Here is a 22,803-nt window from a genome sequence, read left to right as displayed (position 1 = left end):
ATATATATATATATATATATATATATATATATATATATATATATATATATATATTGAAAAGGCAGTTCAGAGCAATATTGGCAGTTGATTGCGATAACGCTTTAGTTGAGCTAACTGCCAACGTTTGTGAACTTGAACTAACCCACGCTAACAAGAGCTATCGCGTGTAAACAGAGTAAAGCACGTTAACACGAGCTGTTGCCACCTTTATAATCCCTTTGAGGTTTGCTCATGAAAACTACATTTTCTCACATTATCAAAACAGTGGCCACCACAGGATATGAGAGACATCTCTTTAGTTTACCAAGATACGAGGTGTCCTTTGGTTCATGGATATATTCTTTATCTTCAAAAAAGAAAAATACGATGAGAAGGATTTGTGATGATTTAGTGAGCCCAGCGAGGAAAAGCGGTTCAGAAAATGGATAGATGAATGCTTGGATGTCTTATACTGCCCTAAAGTGGCCAATTTCATGCATTGCATTGAGATGTGCATTGAATTGAATGACACATTTTCAAAAATGGCAGACGATGAGGCAACTTGGTCAGCATTAAAGTGAGACATGTCAAAATGGCGACGATGACGACAACGGCGGGCCATGCTTTTCTCTCGTGGGTCCATCCCTTTCAATCTCCCCTAAAGCTGAAGAACAAGTGTACGTACGTAAAACACAGAATAGCCCTTTGGAAGCCAACAGGATGACAAATAAGCAAATGTGACCATCGGAACAGGAAATACCGTGAAAGAAATATAATGCGATATTTACACACTGAAATGAAATTTATCGAGTACGTTCAGATATGAAGTTTGAGCACAACACATTTGACAAATTCATTTCATTCCAGTGCGAGCATCACAGTTGTTTTAGCATTAATGTAGACAGCAGACATCTGGAAAAAAAGCCCATAATAAGTCCGCCTTTCACGAGGTAACGTTAACTCACTGGTGAGGGAATATGAAGAGTTAGCTTTGATGTGCCACCAAGAAATGTCACTCCCATCAAGTAGGATGGATCTGATACAATGTAAAAAGTCAAACATCCATGTTGCTACATCCTGTTTATCAGCAGACCAAACCATTTGCGTGCATTTATCACCAAATTTTGAAGTGTCAAAAATGGAGCATGGAGCGAAATCTAAATTTTTGTTGATGTATGAACTGATGCATTACCAAAACAAGGAGCTAACGCATATAGCCAAATGTGCTTATAGTTAGCTCTTAGCATTTTTTAGCATCTGTGATACCACCGACACTTTGCTAAAGTTGCAAGAGTGGCAATGCTATAATTTCCAGTACATGTATGTGATGTCATCAAGCCTCCGTGAGATAAACCACCAGGGTATTTGATGCCCTCCATGAACACAAACAATAAGCTACCGTCCAAAGGTTATCTGAAACCACAAAAATCCATTCCTAAATGCGTCATCAGTTTGCATGCATCAACATGAGGAAAGTGTTTCATATTAAGACACACAATGGCAAACACACACTTAAACATGCAAAGATGGTCTCTTCCGACGCACTTGTGTAAATGTACACACGAGGTATGCACACAAAGAAAAGACAAAGAACATTCAAGAAAGTATTGCGAAAAGTCTAAAGTGTATGGCTTTGTAATCTAGTCCCGAATTTTCTTCTACTCTGTCACCAATAACTCAAAAAAAAGTGTTTTGCTGCAGCGCAGATGACTGCGAACACAAAACTGCATGATTCTTCGCCTGGTAGCTTCAGAGCTTTCGCTTTCTAGCTCTTTAGCTTCTTTGCCTTTAGCCACATGCGAACACTCTTAGTTTGTCCAAATGACTCGTACCATTGATATTTCCTCAACACTAATGCACCAGGGATACAATACTGGCGCACCACCAACGTGATAAAGCACTGCTGATGTACCTATAACGCTTCACTAGCGCACTGGTGACACACATCATAATGTCGTATTTGTCGTTTATTTTGGAGGGGCAGGGTGTTGCTGACGTATGAAACAATCATATTCTTTGGTCTCCATGGTGATCAATTTTGAAATTTGACGTCGCCCTCCAACTCTGCACCCCCTCCACAATATTTCTCATTGCCAAAGTTTGTCATGATTGTCAAAGGGGAGCGAACACTGGAAACAGGTGTCCAATTTTTAAACGTAAAATAGAAGCGGGCACTTTGTATTTACCAACCCCTTTCATACAAATCGCTGAAAATTTTGCTATTCATACAAAATACAGCAAAGGTATATGCTTTCACACATAATCCTGCCAATGAATCGTTACAGGAGTCCAGCCCAAGAAATATCAAGCTGGTCAATAAAAAGGACTAGATTAAATTGGCTTTGGTCGATTGTGTTAAAGGGACTTTCCTCAAAATTGGTGCAATGGAGACAAAAGAGCAGAAGAGTCTCCAAACAGAAAATGATGCCAAACATTTCAGCCATAATTTGCCATAATTCCCTTTCACACAGTATAGCTAACTGAGATTGAGCCGGTAATAAATTGACTTTGAAGGGATGAGTTGCATCAGAGATGTATCAGTCACTCAGCATCCACCTGTGCCTTTCACAAAGAACATGTTGAATGGATGATATGAACAGATTCCCTTTCACGCAGTCAACATCGTGCCATTGTTACACCTCTGATGCAACCTGGGAGGCCGGCTTAACCCCACACAACTCCCATCCAGTGTTGCTACAACATGAGAAAAAGAATCAGGCGAAGTGATCTTAATTCTATGGTGCAGTTCCCTTTACTTCATGACACCAGAACACCACAGATATTCAGCTTTTGTGGTCCGTGCGAAAGGGTTTTTTGAGTGGCAATTCAGTACAATGGAACAGGTTTAATTTGGCAGTGTTAATAAATCCTCCTGTCCAATCGGGCGGTTCTAAACATTGGCATGCTTTTCCTACGACCTCTTGCAATGAAGGCACGTATGCGGAAAAATAGACTTTCAACTTTGGATTTGGTGGTGTCTGCTTGATGACAGGTGACGACTGACGACTCAGAAGACCCGATATCATCAAATTAAATTAAAAAAAATGCGATAAGAAGTAAAACAAAAACTTTTAGAAAAGGCAGTGTGAAGCCTCCAACTGCTTGGCAAGAACGTCTCCTCCTGACTATGAATCTTCTTTACCTTCCTCTCCCTGTTTTGTTTTTGTCCCGGTCTACTTCTTGAAAATGTCCTGTAGCGGACCAGGCAGATACTTGAGGACAGTATCCAGTATACTCTCGTCGTCATCATCATCATCATCCCCGCAACCCCTGGGGATGGCTTTCTTGGGCCGCGTCAGGGAGCCTTCGCAGGCCTGCTCCATGGCAGCCTTCTCCTCAGCCTCCTTCTCCTCCTTCTTTTTCAGGCCGTACTACATCCAAAAAAGACCTCCTTAGCTTGCAGACAATATAGCTCCTTCAACAGTCCACCAAAAAATAAAAAAATCCCTATTGATGGCAAGAAGAAATCCAACCATGCAGGCCTTAGTGTTAGCAGTAGCATTCCGTTTGGAAATACAGTGATACCTTGGCTTACGAAGTTAAGTTGTTCCCGGACAGAGTGTGTAAGGCGAAAAGTGTGTATCTCAAAAATTAATTTCCCATAGGAAACCATTAAAATGAGAATAGTCCGTTCCCAGGTCCCCATAAAACATAATTTTCTACTTTCTAATTTTCTAAGCCTTAAAACTACACAAAATATACCTTATTTTATGTAGAATAAATGTGCTATGTACTGTATAATAAAATGGTTTTATTTACATTTGTGATGGTCGTTGATTGCTTGATGGAATGGAGTGGCCGGTTTCATCGGCATTAAACACTTGATGAGGAACGTAACCTTCACTGTAAAACCCAACAAGTTGAAAGTACTCAAAATTTTTATGGCAACTGATTACGTCAAAATTTTTGAGTACAGTTTACTCAAAATTTTTGAGTAGTGGAAATAAATTTTATGAGTTTGACTGAACTTAAAAGATGTACTTTCAGTTTACTCTGTTTTTTCTTGTTATCTTAATTTTTAAGTTAAAATTAGGTTTCATATTTAAGCGTAACCAACTCAAATTTATGTTACCTGAATAAATATATTCATGTATACTGTACTTACATTTGCCTTCTATGTCTAAAAACAAAAACCCACATCACATGTCTGTTTTAGAGCACATTTTTTTATTAAGGTTTAAAACAACCTTTGATAAAACATTCATGATAACAGTATCAAATGCACAGCATGTCCACATACCAAAACAACAAATAAACCCCTGAGCAGTTCTTTTTTAGTAATTAACACAACATCGTGATAAAGATGTGAAATAAACACAACAACAAAACAAAACAGAAAAAAACAAATTATACTCTGCTGTTCTGTTAAAAAATAAATTATCTGACAAGCATATACTTGAATAAATACAAGAGAATACATTTTAATGTACTCGTTATAAGGCGCAAATCAAAGTAAAACTTACTAAAAACAAACAGTATTAATGAAATGAAAAAAGACATTTTGGTGAAATCCAGGTTTACACATCAAATTATGAATAGAAAATCAGTCACAAACAGTACATCAATGTTTAGGTATACAAAGCAGAGTAAAACTATGAAATTACTTATCCAGTGTTGCTTTGTTCCGTAATATTGGAGGCACTGGTGCCTTCAATATTGCGGAACAAAGCATTTTTTAAAAAGCAGGCGTGGTTTGAGTGGTCTGTTATCATCAAGACACAGCAGTGTTTTCTGAATGAAGGTGAATGTGTGGATTAATTTTTTGGGAGAATCTAAATGCAGTGCATACATTAAACCAAACAAGAAGAGGTGCGTATGGGGAGACATCTCACAATAATGCCATCTTCTATCACAACAGAAATGCTGTTGGGGTTAAACAAGATGGCGCTAGTTGTCAGTTGTCACGGAGAGAAGTGCGACAGGCATGTTTTCAATGTCTGGATCCTCTTCCCACTGCAAAATACATCAATAGACATTTGTGTTAAGTCAGGCAATACATACATTGCATGTTTTGAAGAACTGTGAGTCATCTTCTCATAGGTATGCATGGAGAGCACGAAGGGCCAGACTGCGTCTCGTGTATATCATGCTGCTCCTTTATCAAAAGCAAAGGGAGATAAAAGCCAAGTTTTAATTTGGGGAAAGCGACAAGAGCTTAATATTGCAGTACTTGCCTTCAGTATCTCAAACCCAAGATAGTGGCCTATGGAGACCTATGGAGAATTAAGTTTAGGTAAAATTCTGTTCAATATAAAAAAATACATACATGTATTATTTTTAATATGATTCTGGTAATTAATCATGTAGCATTAATAAAAATGTAAACATACCTTAGATAATGGTGGTGTTACTCAATTTCCACCCTGGGGCTAAAAGGTTGAATAGAAAAAACAGACAACAAATGTAATCATTTCATTTAATAAAACACCCTGATCCATGTTTACTTTTTAAATTGAATAAATAATCTAATTTACCAGATTAAATAATGCCATCAAGCCAGTCAGGTGTTTGCAGTTTGAAAAATGGTGTTTGCAGTTTCAAAAATACATTTAAAAAGTTTTATGTTTACACATGAATGACCATTTAAAACTACACCAATTGTAAAGAGTGATATTTCATTTGGCTAGCATTATATTTACTTAGTGCCTTCTTAAAACGGCAGCACAACTGTTGCACGTTGAATTAGCATGACTTATTGTGCTGCCGTTTAAAACAAAGTTAACTCAAAGCACCAACCTGCTGGCGTTGCAGCATCTGTGTGGTGGATTTCGGGTGACCCTTATAATTTTTGAAGTTCATATAAAACGTAATTTAACACCCATTTGACTGTTATTCTCGAACCTTCGCGGACACAAACATAACTCGCAACACCCCGTGATAGATATTACTCCACCACCGCCCAAACAAACCTTCGCGGTACAATTCTCCTAATAACCCTGCTGTGTCTTTCAACAAACAAGAGACGTTTAAGAAACATTCCTACTTACCACAGAAGAGCTCGTAACATTAGGAGAAGTCCTTGGCTCGAGCGGCGGATATAATGCCCCAAACGGACTTTCCAAAATATTCCTTTCCTGTGGAGCGACTACAGCATTGACACACTGGTTCCTTGTAGTATATATATATAGTATATTAAATATGATTGTTTGTCTTTCCACCCTAATTTAAAATAAATAATCCGTCGGTCTCTGCCAGATTCAGCCGTTGAGAATTCAAATGGCGTCCAATGAGAGCACGCAGTGACGTCATCACGCAGCTTCCTGCCGTGAACTCAAAATGTTTGAGTAAACGATTGCCATGAACTCAAAAGTATTGATCTACTACAAATTAAAAACGCAGGACTCATTCAAAAACTCAAAACGTTTGAGTTTTTGAAACAAAAAAATCGGCTTTTGAGTTGACTGACCTCAATGACTTTAGGTCAGTAGTACTGTTCGGGTTTACAGTGTTCTTTCACCATCTTGAGGAAAGATCCCTTGTAGGTGCTTTCTCTGCGATAATTTACATTGTTCCTCATCAATTGTGTTCTGTTTAGCTGGGTTGATAGCCTTTTGCATCAAGTGTACAGATGGCTTGTGTGGGTTATTGGCGGAGCCTGATTGATGGGAATTTTAACCTTGCAGTCTCCACTCTGCGTTTGAACATATACAGTTGAAACGAGTCCAAATGTCACTGTTTTCTATCCATTTTGTCACTCTCTCTCTCTGTTGTCTGCTTGTCTCTTTAATGTTTAAACCACCTCCCCTCACTGCTGCGTTCTTGACCAATCACGTGGCTTTAACGGAAGACACTAGGCGGGGAATAGAGGACAAAAAAATGTCTGGCTGCCATGGCCATGCCAAATGGCTGCCATTTTGTTTTTGGGAGAATGGCTTCACTCTCTGTCTGTAACCCCCACCCCCTCACTGCTGCATTCTTGACCAATCACGTGGCTCTAACCGACGACTGGGGGCCGGGGATAGAGGACCAAAACAAACCGGCTGCCATTTTCTTGTCAGGAGAACGGACTCGTTCGCGAACGACACATCACTCATTGTGGCAGCTCTGTGTGTGTCCCGAAAAATAGTTCGTATGCCAAGGTAAAATTGTCAAATTTAACGTTCGTAAACCAAAAGGTTTGTAAGCCAAGGGGTTCGTAAACCGAGGTATCACTGTACAAACATGTAACACCAGAATTGTGAGCATTAGCATTGGAAACAGCAAGGAAACATAGCACTAGCATCAGTGAACATGTCCATTAGACTAACTCAGTACATTCTAGTTTTTACAGGTATCTAATGCTCTCTTGGAAAGTGTCCTTCAGGGTTTTGAAAGGTGCTTAGAAATGAATTATTATTATTATTATTAGCATTAGCAGATGCGAGGGAAGCTACCACTGAACTGGCTTGGGAGGCTAACAGAGACGTTTGTGCTACCCGGTCACGAATACAGTGCCGGACTTTAGCGTTAGCATTGCTATAGAAGTTACCACTGTCCTTCGTGAGCTTGCCTGGGAGGCAAAGAGACAAATTTTTTTTACCTTGTCCCGAATGCTCTGTCGGACCTTCTCTCTTTCTGCCTCCATGCGGGCGTGTTTGGCTTTCCGTTCCTCCTCCTGCTGCCTCAGAGCCTCCTGACGCTCTTCTTCTTTCTTGGCTGCGTCAGGGTCCTTCTCCTCCTCGCCGCCAAGCATTTTGCCCATGTCCTTGGTGGCCCCTGAACACAGTATCAAGAGACGAGGTGATAGGAAAAAAGATGATGTCATTTCACACATTTGGCAGTCTCCGAATACATCAGGAAGAATCGATGGCGCCTTGTTATTACCTTGGTGGGGTCGATCGTAAATACAGGACCACCTGAGTGTATAAATTATGGATCCAGCGGCACAGAATCAAAATTGCATCACACTATCGATCTTCATCTTAGCTTAAACACCCACACCCACACCCACACCCACACACACACACACACACACACACACACACACACACACACACACACACACACACACACACACGGACACACATCTCAAATTTTTTAGGAAATTACTTAATCAATTGCATTGATCAGCAAGTCGACGTGCAAAATGTATTTTTTGATGGATGAAACGTGATTATTGTGTTATTCTTAATGTTGGACATTTAAATGGTACTTTTTATCCAGTGTACATTGTAGAGTGTACCACTGCTATATAGAACATACATGGTATGTTTGGGATCTAATACGTTTTATAGTAGTTTTTTCATGTTGTTATAGTATGTTTTTTTATGTTGTTATATGTTATGTTTTTTATATTTTTTTGAATCAAATTTCTTATATACCGCAGTAAATCATAAATCTATTCACTCAAGCATCATGTGAAACATATTCTGATGAGTCACTGGTTGAGTATCAATAATGGAACAGTGCTGATTACGTAATGTGCAGAATACTCTACTTGTAACGTGTAATCTCCCTTCTTTCATCTAGAACTTCTTCATACAACAAAGACGGTGCAGAAAGTGTTTGAGATTGAATGAATCTGTGTATTTTGTGTTGTGTCTCATTATTTGTTATTTAGTTGTTTTTTTCTGTTGACTTCAAGTGGCTACCTTTACAGCAAGTCGTGTATCTTGTTTTTCTACTCCTTCCTTTCCTCTTACTTTCATCACTTTGTTACTATGAAATGTACATTTTTCCACTGCGAGACAAATAAAGGCTAATCCAATCCAATCACCATCATCAGCCGTTATCTGCGCCCGTGGCAGCGTGCGACAAATTAACGCTCTGCTGGCGAGAAATAGGGTTGGGGGGAGGGTTCAGCGCACAGCATGGGGGCGGGGCTAAGGTCAGCCTGTTCGCTGCGGGTGTTGTGACCGCTAATAAAACAAACATCATATCACAAGAGGATTGTATGAGGGGAGTCTTGTTGTTAAACGTCACATCCCATTGTTTTTTTTTTACCATTTCTTATGTTAAATCTCTGACCTCTAAATCTGTACCTCGGTGATTAAACAAGGTCGCCTTTGGGCCTCGGTTGCGTATACTGTAGCTAACACACAGAACAGCAAAAATAAATGCTTTCAAGAGTGACATTTGTTGTTTTACTCATCTGAAGTGAGCCAGTTTTAAAACCCGCAACCCGAGGAAAAGATATTCAAAGGTGTTCCATACTACCTTTGAAGACGGGAAATTTCCCAAGGCAACATCCTCTCACAGTACATCAGCACATGCATGTGTGTGATGTAGAGTACCTAACATGTATTTGACCTTCATCATCAATCTAATTGAACATGGGGGGTGGGGAGTGGTTGAAAGAAATGAGATCATCACCGTCCCTGCACTCATCTTGAACCTTTACTCCATCCTCCTCCCTTCTTCTTCACTCATCCTTGATCCCTGACACCCCTCCTCCTCCTCTCGGTCATTAGCTTTAGCACAAGGGAGGCTTATTGAAGTGCTCCTCGTTACTCCGTTGACAGCGTGGCGCTAAGAAGCTCTCATTTACCTGATGACCACTCCAATGGACTTAAAATAACGACAACAAAAATCACACGCAATGTCTTGGTAATTGCCGCCTGATCTCGCCATCCGATGGGGCATCTGCTTTATGTTACGACAGGAAGCAGCGAGCCAAGCCGGCAAGCGGACTCAGAATGGGAAAGCGGGTGGGGGGGGGGGGGGGGGGGGGGCACGATGAGATAATGAAAAGCAAACAGGAAATGAGCAGGAATGATTGCCCTCCTGACAACCGATCGTACAGCTAACGCTGTGCTTTAAATCATGCTCGCTGCTCAGATGTGTACTATATTTAGCTCATAATATACGGCCTACATTAGGATATTGTTCCAAGGCCACTCTCATGACATGTTGCTGATTGATTTTCAGTCCGCTTGTCGTTGCACAGGAAATCAAGGACAGACACTTCCTGTCTGCTCCACTAGATGGCCGTGATAATATCGCCATCGCTCCCTTTGTTTGATATCCTGCTACAGGGGAATGAGGAACCATCACTGCGAACCCTCACATATTCGACAATCTGAGTCACAGTTCGGCTTTATAGCTGAACACTTTGGAGGAATATAACTATAAAGCAAATATGAATCACACTTTAACACAAGAAATGATGTCATCCTAATGAATCCGTTCACACAGTACAAGCCAAACTGTGAAATGTATTTTTTTATGTTTATCTTTATGTGTTGATGAATAATCATTTGAGATTGGTGAGAAAACAGTTTGGGAAGACACTTAACACAGTTGTTTGCTTTTGTCAAGTATTAATCGCTTATAGTCTGGTCGGTGGCGTTGGCCGATAATGCATTCTATCAATTCAAATCCATAGTGTGTCAAGAATGTGTTAAATCAGCAATTCACTGTGATTTTGCGGAAGTGTTGTGTTTATCTTCGTACGTAATTTTATATCGCTGCAACAGTTAAAGGGTCGATACCGACTTGAAATTTGGTGTGTGTCTGTGTGTTAGTGGAATAGGGAATGAGAGAGAGAGCTAGAGAGAGAGAGAGAGAGAGAGAGAGAGAGAGAGAGAGAGAGAGAGAGAGAGAGAGAGAGAGAGAGAGAGAGAGAGAGAGAGAGAGAGAGAGAGAGAGAGAGAGAGAGAAAGAGAAAGAGAGATAGAGACTATAGACAGCTATTTGGCTTTTTTTCTAATTAAACCATTTGTCCCCCCCTCTCCCCTAAAAAGTCAATATTTCCCATCCAATAACATTCATTTGCCTCCCCTAATCACATGAGCACATTTGGCTGTGTGCGCGCCAACCGTTTGTTGACATTTCATTGCGACCTTTACAGGGCTAGCACGTCGATAATTCATTTTCATTAGTGTTGCCATTTCGCTAGTGCTAATGCTAGCTCACACAGGAACATATCGGCAGGTTAACCAAAATCAACTGAAATTTGCATCTTCAAAAACTTTGAAGGAACCGTCTTGCCGAGATGACTTGAGAAGAGGATAGAAACAATCAAAATCAGTGCGAACATGTCAACAAATGTTAATTACTCACCGCCTAAAGCTTGTTTCATTACAAAATCCATCTTGCGTTTTTTGGGGGGGTGTCGAACTTCTTGGATGTCAAAGATGAGATAGCATGTAGCCTCTGCTGCGTCGCCCCGTGCTAAAATCTGAATATCTCCGGATGCACCTGCCGCAGTAAATAAAGACAGAACTAAATTTCTATTCACACACGTTAACTCATTCACTGCCATTTACAAATTCATTCGGGAATTGAAAATATGAGGTAAATACGCCGATAAAATAGACCGATAAAATATGCCGATAAAATGCTGGTCATGGCCTCTGCCAATGTTCCAATATTTTTTCTTATCCGCAAGGGGTCAGCATTTCCCTTTTTTCCTTGTTAGCGCTTTGATTCAGCTTCAGCGGTCGTATAATAATAATAATAATAATACATTTCATTTATAAGCGCCTTTCAAAACTCAAGGACACTTTACAGTCACAGGATATTTTTTCTCTAAGCGCTATAGAAACTAATATACCTATACATTGTATTTTGGACAGCTGCCCTCATTTCAAGATCATATAAGCGCAGACCCATAAAATTTAGGAAATAACTGACGAAAGAAGAGAGTCTAAGGGTTCTAACGCTGTTTTGAATGTTTATGTAGTCCTAAAACGCAATATTCTGTGGGTCCTGGAATTTGAGTGACAATGAGAAAAACCCTGGCACTGGAGTGGACACATTTTTGCACATCGTCTGGCAGTGAATGAGTAAATATCGAATAACAAGTGAGTTGTCTTTGCATGACATTATTATCATGAATTTTATGATTTTTTTCCATCAATCAAAATGCTGTGAGTTATTTGGCCAATCCTTTCAAACGTTATTGCTCAGTGTGAATCTGGCACAAGATGCAACGTATTCAAGCAGCAATCGGAGCACAGGGCGCCGCTCCTAACCTCCTCCTTCTATCCTCCCATCCTCCCTTCTTCTTTTCTTTTCTCCTCCCTCATTTTCTTCTGTTTTAATTTGATCGTCCCGAAGGCTGGCAGCTCTGTGACGCAGGATAATCTCATCAAAGCAAGCGGGGCTGGGTACTCGCCGCTTTCCAAGCTCTTCTCTTGTTCTTGGGCTTCCCTGACTTCCGTCTCTTTTCATTTTCATATCTTACTTTTGTGTTCCTTAGTTGTTGCTGTTCCAATACTCTTCTTTCTGTGTGTGTGTGCATGTGTCTGCGCATGTGTGTACGTCTGCGCATTGTGTATATGTGTGTGTGTGTGTGTGTGTGTGTGTGTGTGTGTGTGTGTGTGTGTGTGTGTGTGTGTGTGTGTGTGTGTGTGTGTGTGTGTGTGTGTGTGAGCATGTGTGGCTCTTTGCAGTAATATAATAAACAAAATGGCTGCCTATCTCAGACTGGTTGGCCACCCCTGCTTTAAACTATTCCTGGTTTGATCATATTTTTCAACCGCTATTTTACCACCTCCATTGATTAATGTTTACCTTTTCTTATTATTATGCTCAAACAGTTTTTCCAAAAATTAAACTGTAGTTTTGTGGTTCTTCTTTTTTTTTTCCTTTCTTAATCCTGCTACTCTTTTTTTCCCTTTCCTGACGCCAACCATGTTTTTATTTAATTATTTATTTGTTTTATTTAAAATCCCATTCATTTCTTTGTTTGCTTTTTAGATTTTCTTGATTTCTTCCCCACATTTCTTTCCCGTCCATCTTTCTGCATTTTTACTTAGTGCAGTCATGGCCCGGGGACGAAATATGCATCACCACATCATTTTATATGGCGACCCCTGTCGGGAAAAGCCAAAAGGAAAGAAGACATCATTTTAGATGGCCCGCGAAAGCAAATCAAATATGGCAACTTTCATGATTATTGCTTAACTAAATTCTCATATGTAAATTTAAATTCTCATATGTAATAAATAAGAGAGACAGTGGAAAAAATGTTCTTGTTCCCAAACCACTTATTACACCACTTACAACAATATTAAAATAAACTCTTATTCTTAACTTGTTTATATGATTTCAGTCATAATGGCCCTTCAAGAGAAACGATCACTAAAATGTGGCCTTGACGAAAATGTGTGTGACACCCCTGGCTTGGTGGAACAATGTATTATTTTCTTTTCCTAACCTGTCACCATCCTGTCATGAGCAAACCTCCCACCCCACCTCACCAGCAAGCCTCCCCTGGGGCAACCCCAGATGAACACCAATAACAAATCAAGTCGGCGCTCTGCCCAAAAGTGGTCAGTGATGGATCGTTGCAGGTCAGTGGGACACAAACAATGACCAGTCAAAATTCAGAGCCCCATTTGCTATGCACCTTATTATTTCTTCTCGTTAGCTCATTAATAACACAGAAACATCACATCTTGTCGGGAAGACAACAAGAAAGATTGGCATGGAGACAGCAACATTTCTTTTATGATGGCAGATATGTTATTTATTCATCTAGGGGCGTGCTGACGACTGATAAGTGGGAGCTCTATGGTAAATGGAGTCACATGACCTCATCATAACAAATCTACCGTGCTAGTATCATGAGCATTATTTGTTGAGCAGTTTGGCTCAAACTATACATCAGAGCTTTTCCAAAAAGTGGACTGCCAATATCTAGTTGTGGTGTCCTTCCAACCGATCGCTGTTAGATAAAATATGTAAAAAAAATTGATCCTCATATTGGTCGGTCAATGTCATCGGTGTGTACGCAGCTTCCCTCAACACAATGAGCCTTAGTTATGATCACGTGGCCACAATGAGCCAATCAAATTGTTCATCTTGAAGGATTTCGGATAAATAACACAGTGGGCTTGTTAAAAAAAGATGTACAGCCATTTTATAAAACTTAAAACAGTTGTGTATGGTTTGTTATAAAACCACTGTTTTAAGAGAACGTGGAAACATAAACCAGCACTTCCTAATCAAGCACGTTGAGTTGAGTGGAGTAATGTTAGTAAACTCTGATGCGAATTCTATATGCTATAATAGTTGACATGACATTCGTTTGTTTATGACTTTTCATAAACCTTACTGAGAATAAGACCTCTAGAAGTGTCTTATTCGCCGGCACTGAAGCAATGATTACTGACATGGGAGTGAAACTGCAACATTTGTTGCCAACTGTCGTTGCTAGCTATAAGTTGCTAGCTAAAGTTCATTGCTAGCAAGCCGCTGCGGCATAAGTAGCTTTCTTTATGTTGGCCAGTTGACCTTTTAAAGGACAACCGACGTTTCCGGACAAGTTGTGTCCATAATTTGTAAAATGGCTTCAAATGACTTCTACTGAGCGTATTTTAATAAGATTCCACCGCATATAGCTATATTTTACGTTTTAAGACTCACGCTGAATATTCCGGGAGTCTTGTTTTTGAGTTCGTGACGAGTCCTTACCCTACGTCACTGAAGGAATGCCCCTGACCGAAAAAAGGACACGTTGTAGCAGTCCTTCCATCACGACAATGCATTTCGCTGTACTTGTTTGGTCTGAAAACATCGTGTTGCACCAAAAAGAGGCTGAAGAGGGCGACAAAGCTCCATGTAAGGAATTTATAAGCCTGTGGAAACAGGCTGATTAATTCCTCACGCGGAGCTTGGTCGCCATTTTCTGCCTCATTTTTGGTGATACATTTCTCCCCAATGTTGCCTCAAAACGGCACGGAATAAATTCTTTAATTGATTGCAAATATGTATGCTTTCCTCTTCAGAACTATTTGAATCATATTCATAACTGGATGTGTAACAAGAAAGCATATTCTCCGAATCTGAAGCCATTGTTTTGCTTGTCGAGCAATGCAAGAAGTCTTGGCGTGACGTCACGAACTGGGGGCGGGACTTTCTGAAAATGCCCAATTCACAGCTCAATTTTTTGCAGGTTTTGGACACTTTAATTCATTTTTATTGGTGTTTTGCATTTGAATAAAAATATCAAACTGCGTGTTTTGGGTATCTTAGATGCTATAAAACGTTTTTCTGATGTCAGCTAGGAAACAAAAAATGATGTCGGTTGTCCTTTAAGAAGCGTAAATGTTCAACTAAAAGAGGATAGGTGATGACAGACATAAGAGGAGCTATGTAACGTGATAATAAAATGTTATATAGTGCACATACAGATACAAAAGCACACATGATCCATCAATCCACTTCATTATTTGTCGTGTGTGCGCATCTACACATCCAGATTGGATGAAAAGATGAAGGGAGGCTCATGTGGAAAAAGGAGGGCAAAAAAGTAGCACAAGAATGTCGATGCAAACAAGGCAAGACAAATGACAGGAAGGGATGTTCACCCCTTCCTCGCTGCATTTCCCAATGTTTTCTTCCCGTGCCTCATTGACTGTCCTGCGTGAAAGCTTCTGACCCCGCAGTGCAAAGAAGCACAAACGCACATTACTTCCACTAAGTCCACTCTCATGTCGCTCAGGTGAGCTTCAGACCTCACCTCGGTTCCTGGCAACAGGTCTGATATGCCTCGTTACCACGCCAACACAGAAACTTACAGACCGTGAGTGGACGGCGACGCCCATGTGTTTACATTTGGAAATACGCAGCGATTAAATGTAATACAGAGAACAGGATTTTTTTTGCAAAGGGAGGCATAGTCCTTGATTATCTGAATGGAAGACACAAAATGACAAGACTTGCATCCAGATTCTCACCCACAAACCAACTTGGGTCTCCTATTGACGAATTGCATTTCATCTTCAATGTAAAAAATGAATTTGATAGAGTGTGAAGGTCGATAGAAAAATTGAGTTATGATGTTGAGATTTTTTTTTCGCTCGATTGAATGGGCCGAGACCACCTCTGCACTTACATACAAGCTGGCGCTGCCACTCAGGCCTCATTGCTCAAAGATGAGCGTGTGAATTTTTCATGCGGTCATGCGGCGGGGCCAGCAGAAGCGGGAGGAATTAGCACAGACGACGACAACAGTAAAATGGAGAAATTCTGTAAATATTTCTAAACATAGCAATGAGCAAATATGTATTGCGTACTCTTAATGAATGAAGAGACTTCAACCAGTTATTCGATTTTGATCCAATTTTGTTGCATTATCCATGAGCAACCATGAAAATGTCCATTTTTGTCAGTTCTTTTTTTTCTTTAAGTTTGGATGGCCTCATATTGGTCATGTCATACCCAATTTCAGGTCAAGTCCAAAAAATGGCCACTTTCAACTTAAATGGAAGACTGTCTTTTTTGGTATGGCTTCTTGAGAACTTCATGGGGCGAATTTGATTTATTTATTTATTTATTTATTTGTTTATTTTGCAAACTCTAATGAGCCACAATCCAATGAAATTACCCCGAAAATGGCCGTTTATAATCCAAATGCAAGACATCAAGTGACTGTGAATGTGGCTACTTCAAACTTTTAGGGTGGTTCTATTCATGATAGACGTGTGAGGTCGATCAAATTTGGTGCTGTTACATCAAACTAGCTTCGGTCGGGAGATTTATTTTGAAATAAAAATAAAATAAACTCGGGGGAATTGACCTCCTACAAGTGATGCTTTACTTGTCACATGCACAACAAACAACTATCATCTGCACACCATTAAACGACACAAAATGCGAACACGTGCACACGCGCCCACACACACACACACACACACACACACACACACACACACACACACACATACTCATGTTTACATGAAACCTGATATCAGTATTCATTGTGCCAGACCTGTCACAACGTCTAAACACAACAGACAACAAGAGCACGGAGGCAAAGTAAATTGTGGGTGAAACGCACACGCCTAAGCACAGCTGCTTCCTGCCATCCAACCTTCAGCACAACCTCTTCCTCCTCTTCCCGCCACTTCCATGCGTTAAATGATGAGAATGAGGATGAAGAATATCAAGCTGCCTCGCCTAACCGGTATATACCGGGCCGTCTCTTAAAACCTCGTTCCTGATCCTCCCTAAATAAACAGGGATCATCTGCGTGCACGCCCCGCCGCGTGCACACGCACGCTTGAAACCCCAACACGCGGAAAAAAATGGACGAAGGCGTGCGTGTGAGTGTTGCTACTTACCTGCTGGTGCTGCTGTCGTGTACGTGAAGCGGTAGAAAGAAGGATCCCGTCAGTGTGCAGCCGAGCCCCAGCCTGACCGGCCTATATACAACCTCGCACACTCACGCGGACGGACACACCAGGCAACACGCGCACACACCAGGCAACACGCCTTTGTCTCTCAACCCGCCCCCTCCCGAGCTTCATCAACACATAAGCGGTGCAGCATATGGACTCCCTCAATCACATGCAATCAATCTAAATGTGTGTACGCGTGTTTATTCTGCTATTTCTTCTTCAATATATAAACTGAACTTCACAAAAAAAAAAAACAGTTTGGCGCATGGTGAACAAGACGTTCGGAAAATTAGCAAAACTCTATGCTAGCCAGCCTCATCTTTTCGTTTCGGCTTTTCCCCCTTCAAGGGTTCGCCACAGCCAACCAGTGTCCTCTACATTTAGAGCAGTGGTCGGGAACCTTTTTGACTAAGAGAGCCATAAAAGTAAAATATTTAGAAATGCTTTTCAGTGAGAGCCACACACACACACACACACACACGCGAGCGCGCGAGCGCACGAAAACACGCACGCACGCGCGGCCACTTTTCAACAAAATGTCAGAATGTATTACGTATTTAAAATAACTTTGTGACAGTACTCACCGGTAACATGTTTTTAACATGACGGGTTTTCCATTCCTCATGATTGGTAAAAATCCAGGCAAACGATCGGAATGAAAGTCAACTTGCCGGGTCCACAGGCAAAGTTACTGCTAGCTAGCCTGCACACGGCTCATTAGCTTCCACACTTGCTATCTGCAATATACTTCTCAGAGAAGTATATTGATGCTAACGTTAACATGGGGCTTGTTAAAATATCACTGACATTCGACTGTTTCATCGACATTATTGTTTAATTGTAAATTGGAATCGCGAATCCTCCGGTGCATTCAAGCTGGAGTGTACTCGTCATTTTATTTACTCGTTGGACTCATTTAAAGGGACGTTTACCTGCTTCAACTGACGCCAGTGTCATCGAATCAAAATTGCGCTTTCCGCAAACTGCAGCCCCAAGAGGAAATCTACGGCGAAAAAGCGTGAATGTGTATTTAATTTTATCGGCGAGCCATATGCAATCATCAAAAGAGCCATATATGGCTCGCGAGCCATAGGTTCCCAACCCGAGCTTTAGAGGTTTGATCCGCTCTATGCTAGCCTCATGCTAACATAAAATGCAAAATTCCAAACATGGGCTAACAAAACTCACATTTTGTGGTGTCAGAAGTTCCCATTAATGCAACAGATACTTTAACACACACGTTGCAAAAAATCCTAAAATAAACAAAAAAACAATGAAAGCAATACTTGTATATATTTTATCCGACGTGAAGTGTGGCTAACATTGAGCTTTCTGATCTCAGAAGCGACCATCTTAACATTTTCGTAAATTTTCATTGACGCGTTGAACATGCTGAAATTCAAGTACTGGACTAAAAAGTGGCTGTAACTAAATAGTGATGATGATAGTAACATTGTTAATCAAAGTCTCATTTGTAATTAAATAACAACAGGTAGAAATTACTCCGAAGTATTTGAGTGTTAGGGTCAGTGTCCAAAGGGGTCATGGTTCATTACCGTGTCTGTTTCTTTTTAATTGATTGCTGTTGATTCAAACACGCACACACACAAACACAGGGGCAGGTGCTCCCCAGCTGTACAAATAAAAATATTAAAAGCGTGCATTCATCGTACCCATCCAAACACACGCATGCACGTAGAGGAAATCAAATGCACAAAGTAACACGTGACCTACTCTTTTCCGCGTTATCACTTGTGGCGTTTCTCAGGTTTTCTACACAGGTCAGCAGGCAATATTGTTTTTCACATTTCCACATGCACATAATACATCGACAATATATGGTTGTCATGTTCAAAAATGTGCACATTGGCTTCCACTCTTATTTTTTGTACCTTAATATACGACACCAGGGGAGAGTATAAAAGCAAAACCAAGTTTAATATCAAAAGTTGATTTTTTTACATTATATTTTACAACAGTGCCACGGTGTGGCAGCATCAGTCATGACAACAAACGTATGTCTCAGTGTAACGTTTTTACCACGACTAATGCCACTTTTTGTCCTCCTTGCATGCAGCTTAACCATACTAGTAAACTGCTATTCTGCTACACAGTAAACATGTCACACACGAGTAACCGCCTTAGCTGGAGCTTAATTATGATTAGAGAAGTTGGCCAAAGGTCACACTAGTAGTGGGACATCGATGAGAAAGTTTCTTCAGCCGTCATCTGTACTTTTTGAAGGTGTCGGACGTTTCGCCTCCTATCCAAGAGGCTTCGTCAGCGAACTAACTTTTAGTTCGCTGACGAAGCGAAGTACAGATGACGGCTGAAGAAACTTTCTCATCGATGGACCACTCCTGTACGACTGAGAGCTTACACAGACTAGTAGTGGGAGGAAGGTTACTAGTAAGCTACACCTTAGCTATTCTACTAGTGCAATGAATCATGTGGCGTACTCGTACAGGGACTGAGAGGTTCTATGAAATAAATGTTGTTGGTCTCCATTTTAAGGTCAAACGAGCTGGACTTGAGTGGCACAGCCAGTGGAAAAAGGTTACGAGTAAGCGTCAAGGGCTTTCGGTGAGCTTGAGGGAGCGCGGGGGTCCCGTCAGGAGTCATTGGGAAGGCCAAAGAGTTTGACGGTTCCCGCCTCGCGACTGTTGTCATACTTGTCGTCCTTGTCGTCGCAGGAGTAGGCCAGGAGGTGACGCTTGGGGTGCCAAGCTACCGTGAAGGTGGGGGAGCACTGCACCTCCCACAGTTTTTCGCCTGGCCCAAAACACAGGCACATGGGATTTAAATTTCACTTTGTTCACAACTGCAAAATATTTTGATTGAATTTGACAACAAATGTGCTTATTGATACGTTGTGTCATAAAAGGTTGTCTCATTTGTGTGCCATACAAACCTGTTTCCACTTCGGCGATGTCGATGAAGTGGTCCTCGGACGCTGACGCCAACATCTTTCCATCGTGACTGAAACTCAGCGTCCTTACGGGCCAGTCCAACCTGCGGCATGTCAGGTTATTCATTTTTTGTCCTCCTCCCCAATCATGTTCGATTCATGACATCCCCCAACAAATTCATTTTCCTACATTGCAATGGGAGATTGCATCATTTGACAACGAATAGAAATGCATTGCACTCGACAATAGCGCACTCACCTGGAGAAGCAGCGCACGCACACCAACTCTTCCAAATCCCAGAGGCTGACCAGGGCGTCGTTGCTGCCCGTGGCAAAGTATTTGCCCGTCGGGTCAAACTTGATGCAGATGCAATTGGATGGGTGGGCGTTGATGGACTGGATGGTCTTCAACTCGGGGTAACTGCAAAAACAAGGCGTTAAGCGGCAGGTCCGGCCTAGACGAGACCGTCGCCGCCTGCGTCGATCACCTGAGGATGTTGATGCAGCCGTTGCCGTTGGTGAGGAAGAACATGTCGTTGTCGTTATTCCAGGAGATCTCGTTGACCTCAAACTTGAACTTCTCCTCAGCTTTGGTCTTGTGCGTTTTGGCATCGATGAAGGTGACCACATCTTCCTTGTTGCCCACGGCAACCGTCTGACCATCCGGACTCCAGCAGATGTTGATATTCTCGCCTTTCAAATGATTCATCGAATAATAAATTCCAAATGGTGATTTTAGTGAACTATCTGAGTGCCTCACAAAATCTATTTTTGTATCATTGCTATTGCTAACCTTTGGTATTGACGACGGCCGTGCACTTGGTGGTGCGCACGTCCCAGATTCTGACACTCTTGTCGCCTGATGCTGTGACAAAGAGGTCTGGGTTACTGGGGTGCCAGCACAGTTGATCCACGCTGTCGCTGTGCCCGCGGTAGTTGTTTTCCTTAACCTGCGCACACAAACAGCGAACATGATGAAGCTAATTGCTATTTGCGCCGCACTGTGAGAGATTCAAAAGGGGTGGACATTTCTCCATTGCAAGACGAATAAAGGATACTTTAAGGCATTTTTATTGGTGTTTTGCATTTGAATAAAAATATCATACTGCATGTTTTGGGTATTTTAGATGCTATAAAACATTTTTTCTGATGTCAGTTGGGAAACAAAAAAGTGTCGTCGGTTGTCCTTACAACCGACGTCACTTTTTTGTTTCCTAACTAAAAAAGTTTCCTAACTAAAACTTTTTTTTTCCTAACTGACATCAGAAAAACGTTTTATAGCATCTAAAATACTCAAAACACACAGTATAATATTTTTATTCAAATGCAAAACACCAATAAAAATGCCTTAAAGTATCCTTTATTCGTCTTGCAATGGAGAAATGACGTCACACCAAGACGTCTTGCATTGCTGGAGAATCAAAACAATGGCTTCAGATTCAGAGAATATGCTTTCTTGTTACATATCCAGTTATGAATACGATTCAAATAGTTCTGAAGAAGAAAGCATCCATGTTTGCAATCAATTAAATAATTTATTTCGTGCCATTTTGAGGCAACATTGGGGGGAAATGTATCAACCAAAAAGAGGCAGAAAATGGCGTCCAACCTCCTGTGAGGAATTAATCAGCCCGTTTCCACAGGCTGATAAATTCCTTCCATGGAGCTTGGTCGCCCTCTTCTGGCGGCTTTTTGGTGCAACACGAGGTTTTCAGACCAAAAAAGTACAGCAAAATACATTGACGTGATGGAAGGACTGCTACAACGTGCCTTTTTTTTCGGTCAGGGGCGTTCCTTTAGTGACGTCACGCACTCGTCACCAACTCAAAAACAAGACTTCAGGAATATTCAGTGCGAGTATTAAAATGTAAAAAAAAGCTACATGCGGTGGAATCTTTGTAAAATACGCTCAGTATAAGTCATTTGAAGCCATTTTACAAATTATGGACACAACTTGTCCGGAGACGTCGGTTGTCCTTTAAAGGTTTCTCTGTTTTTCTTGTCGTCTCATATATTCAACAAACACAACGGTATTTCTGTATTACGCAAACTAGATATGTTGAAGTGGTGCATGTACGTCATCGTGAGACGCTTTACGTAGGCGAGACTCGTTTTCAAAGTCAGAATTTATCACACAATTTTGGAATTTGTTTAATAATTTGGGCACGAACCGTAACGTCACCGCGAGTAAGACCACTAACAATAGCAATGCATTTTGAAGCTATTAGTACATAACGACTGGCTCTAGTCTCTCGTCCTTTTCATTCATTCATCGGTCCGGCATTGGTGGCCGAGGCCGAACTCACCAGTCTGTCTTTTTCCAGGACAAAAACGCTGGCGGTTTTGTCGACGGATCCCGATGCCAGTCTCCTGCCATCGCAGCTCCACGCAACCGAGTGAACTTTGGCCGAATGCGCTGGGAATTCGCGACTTTTGTTGTTCGTTTTGAAAGTCTCCTGCATTGTTTGGTAGTAGCGCGACGCCATTTTGACTAAGCTGCGTCACATGACCGAAAACAGGAAGTGGTGCTACCTATACGTCCACTGTGAACGGCACCTGATGCTTGTTCAACCCAGAGTAACATATTCCATTAATTAAAAAAACATTGTACACGAATGGTAAAATTGAAAGAAAAATCTTCATGTCTTTCATCATTGCGGTAGTATATCGCAGTTGAACTAAAATTATATTTACCACTTGCACAAATATTATTTTGTCGGATTTAGATTACTTTACTGACCCAATAGCAATATACAACATCTTATTCTATTTTTTTCTATTTGTAGTAATATTTTAACAGATGAATTGTAAAAAAAATCCCGAGTAAAAATTCGTTTTGTTTCGTCTGTTTGCAGAAAAGAATCTCTG

The 22,803-nt window shown here is 41.0% G+C and overlaps 2 protein-coding genes across 2 annotated transcripts; both read right to left on the bottom strand.

Annotated features, from left to right (window-relative positions):
• Positions 1 to 70: 70 nt before the first annotated feature.
• On the bottom strand, positions 71 to 17,120 carry LOC148901836 (complexin-2). Its single transcript, XM_088989887.1, has 4 exons — positions 16,971 to 17,120; positions 10,960 to 11,097; positions 7,499 to 7,674; positions 71 to 3,350 (listed from the first exon to the last, which is right to left on the bottom strand). Exons 2-4 carry the CDS (start codon positions 10,988 to 10,990, stop codon positions 3,153 to 3,155), a joined length of 405 nt encoding a protein of 134 aa, XP_088846013.1. The 5' UTR covers positions 10,991 to 11,097; positions 16,971 to 17,120; the 3' UTR covers positions 71 to 3,152.
• A 2,378-nt stretch (positions 17,121 to 19,498) lies between these two features.
• On the bottom strand, positions 19,499 to 22,426 carry thoc3 (THO complex 3). Its single transcript, XM_089017687.1, has 6 exons — positions 22,242 to 22,426; positions 20,729 to 20,885; positions 20,424 to 20,628; positions 20,195 to 20,356; positions 19,939 to 20,039; positions 19,499 to 19,799 (listed from the first exon to the last, which is right to left on the bottom strand). Exons 1-6 carry the CDS (start codon positions 22,419 to 22,421, stop codon positions 19,639 to 19,641), a joined length of 966 nt encoding a protein of 321 aa, XP_088873813.1. The 5' UTR covers positions 22,422 to 22,426; the 3' UTR covers positions 19,499 to 19,638.
• Positions 22,427 to 22,803: the final 377 nt, after the last annotated feature.

The sequence above is a fragment of the Hippocampus bargibanti genome, linkage group LG02 (genome assembly GCF_051943395.1).
Source record: "Hippocampus bargibanti isolate YZ-2025 linkage group LG02, ASM5194339v1, whole genome shotgun sequence".
NCBI classification, from domain to species: domain Eukaryota; kingdom Metazoa; phylum Chordata; class Actinopteri; order Syngnathiformes; family Syngnathidae; genus Hippocampus; species Hippocampus bargibanti.
Note: the sequence above shows the minus strand (reverse complement) of the source record. Positions and strands in the feature narration are given on the sequence as shown.

What these genes read in the sequence shown, in the direction of transcription:
- LOC148901836 (XM_088989887.1), bottom strand. Translation starts at nt 10,990, where the DNA reads ATGGATTTTGTAATGAAACAAGCTTTAGGCG. An exon ending in AATGAAACAAGCTTTAGGCG is followed by an intron (nt 7,675 to 10,959) that starts GTGAGTAATTAA and finishes TACTGTGTTCAG; the next exon opens with GGGCCACCAAGGACATGGGC. An exon ending in GACAGAGCATTCGGGACAAG is followed by an intron (nt 3,351 to 7,498) that starts GTAAAAAAAATT and finishes TTTTGGATGTAG; the next exon opens with TACGGCCTGAAAAAGAAGGA.
- thoc3 (XM_089017687.1), bottom strand. Translation starts at nt 22,421, where the DNA reads ATGGCGTCGCGCTACTACCAAACAATGCAGGAGACTTTCAAAACGAAC. An exon ending in TCCTGGAAAAAGACAGACTG is followed by an intron (nt 20,886 to 22,241) that starts GTGAGTTCGGCC and finishes TTGTGTGCGCAG; the next exon opens with GTTAAGGAAAACAACTACCG. An exon ending in TGCGTGCGCTGCTTCTCCAG is followed by an intron (nt 20,040 to 20,194) that starts GTGAGTGCGCTA and finishes GACATGCCGCAG; the next exon opens with GTTGGACTGGCCCGTAAGGA.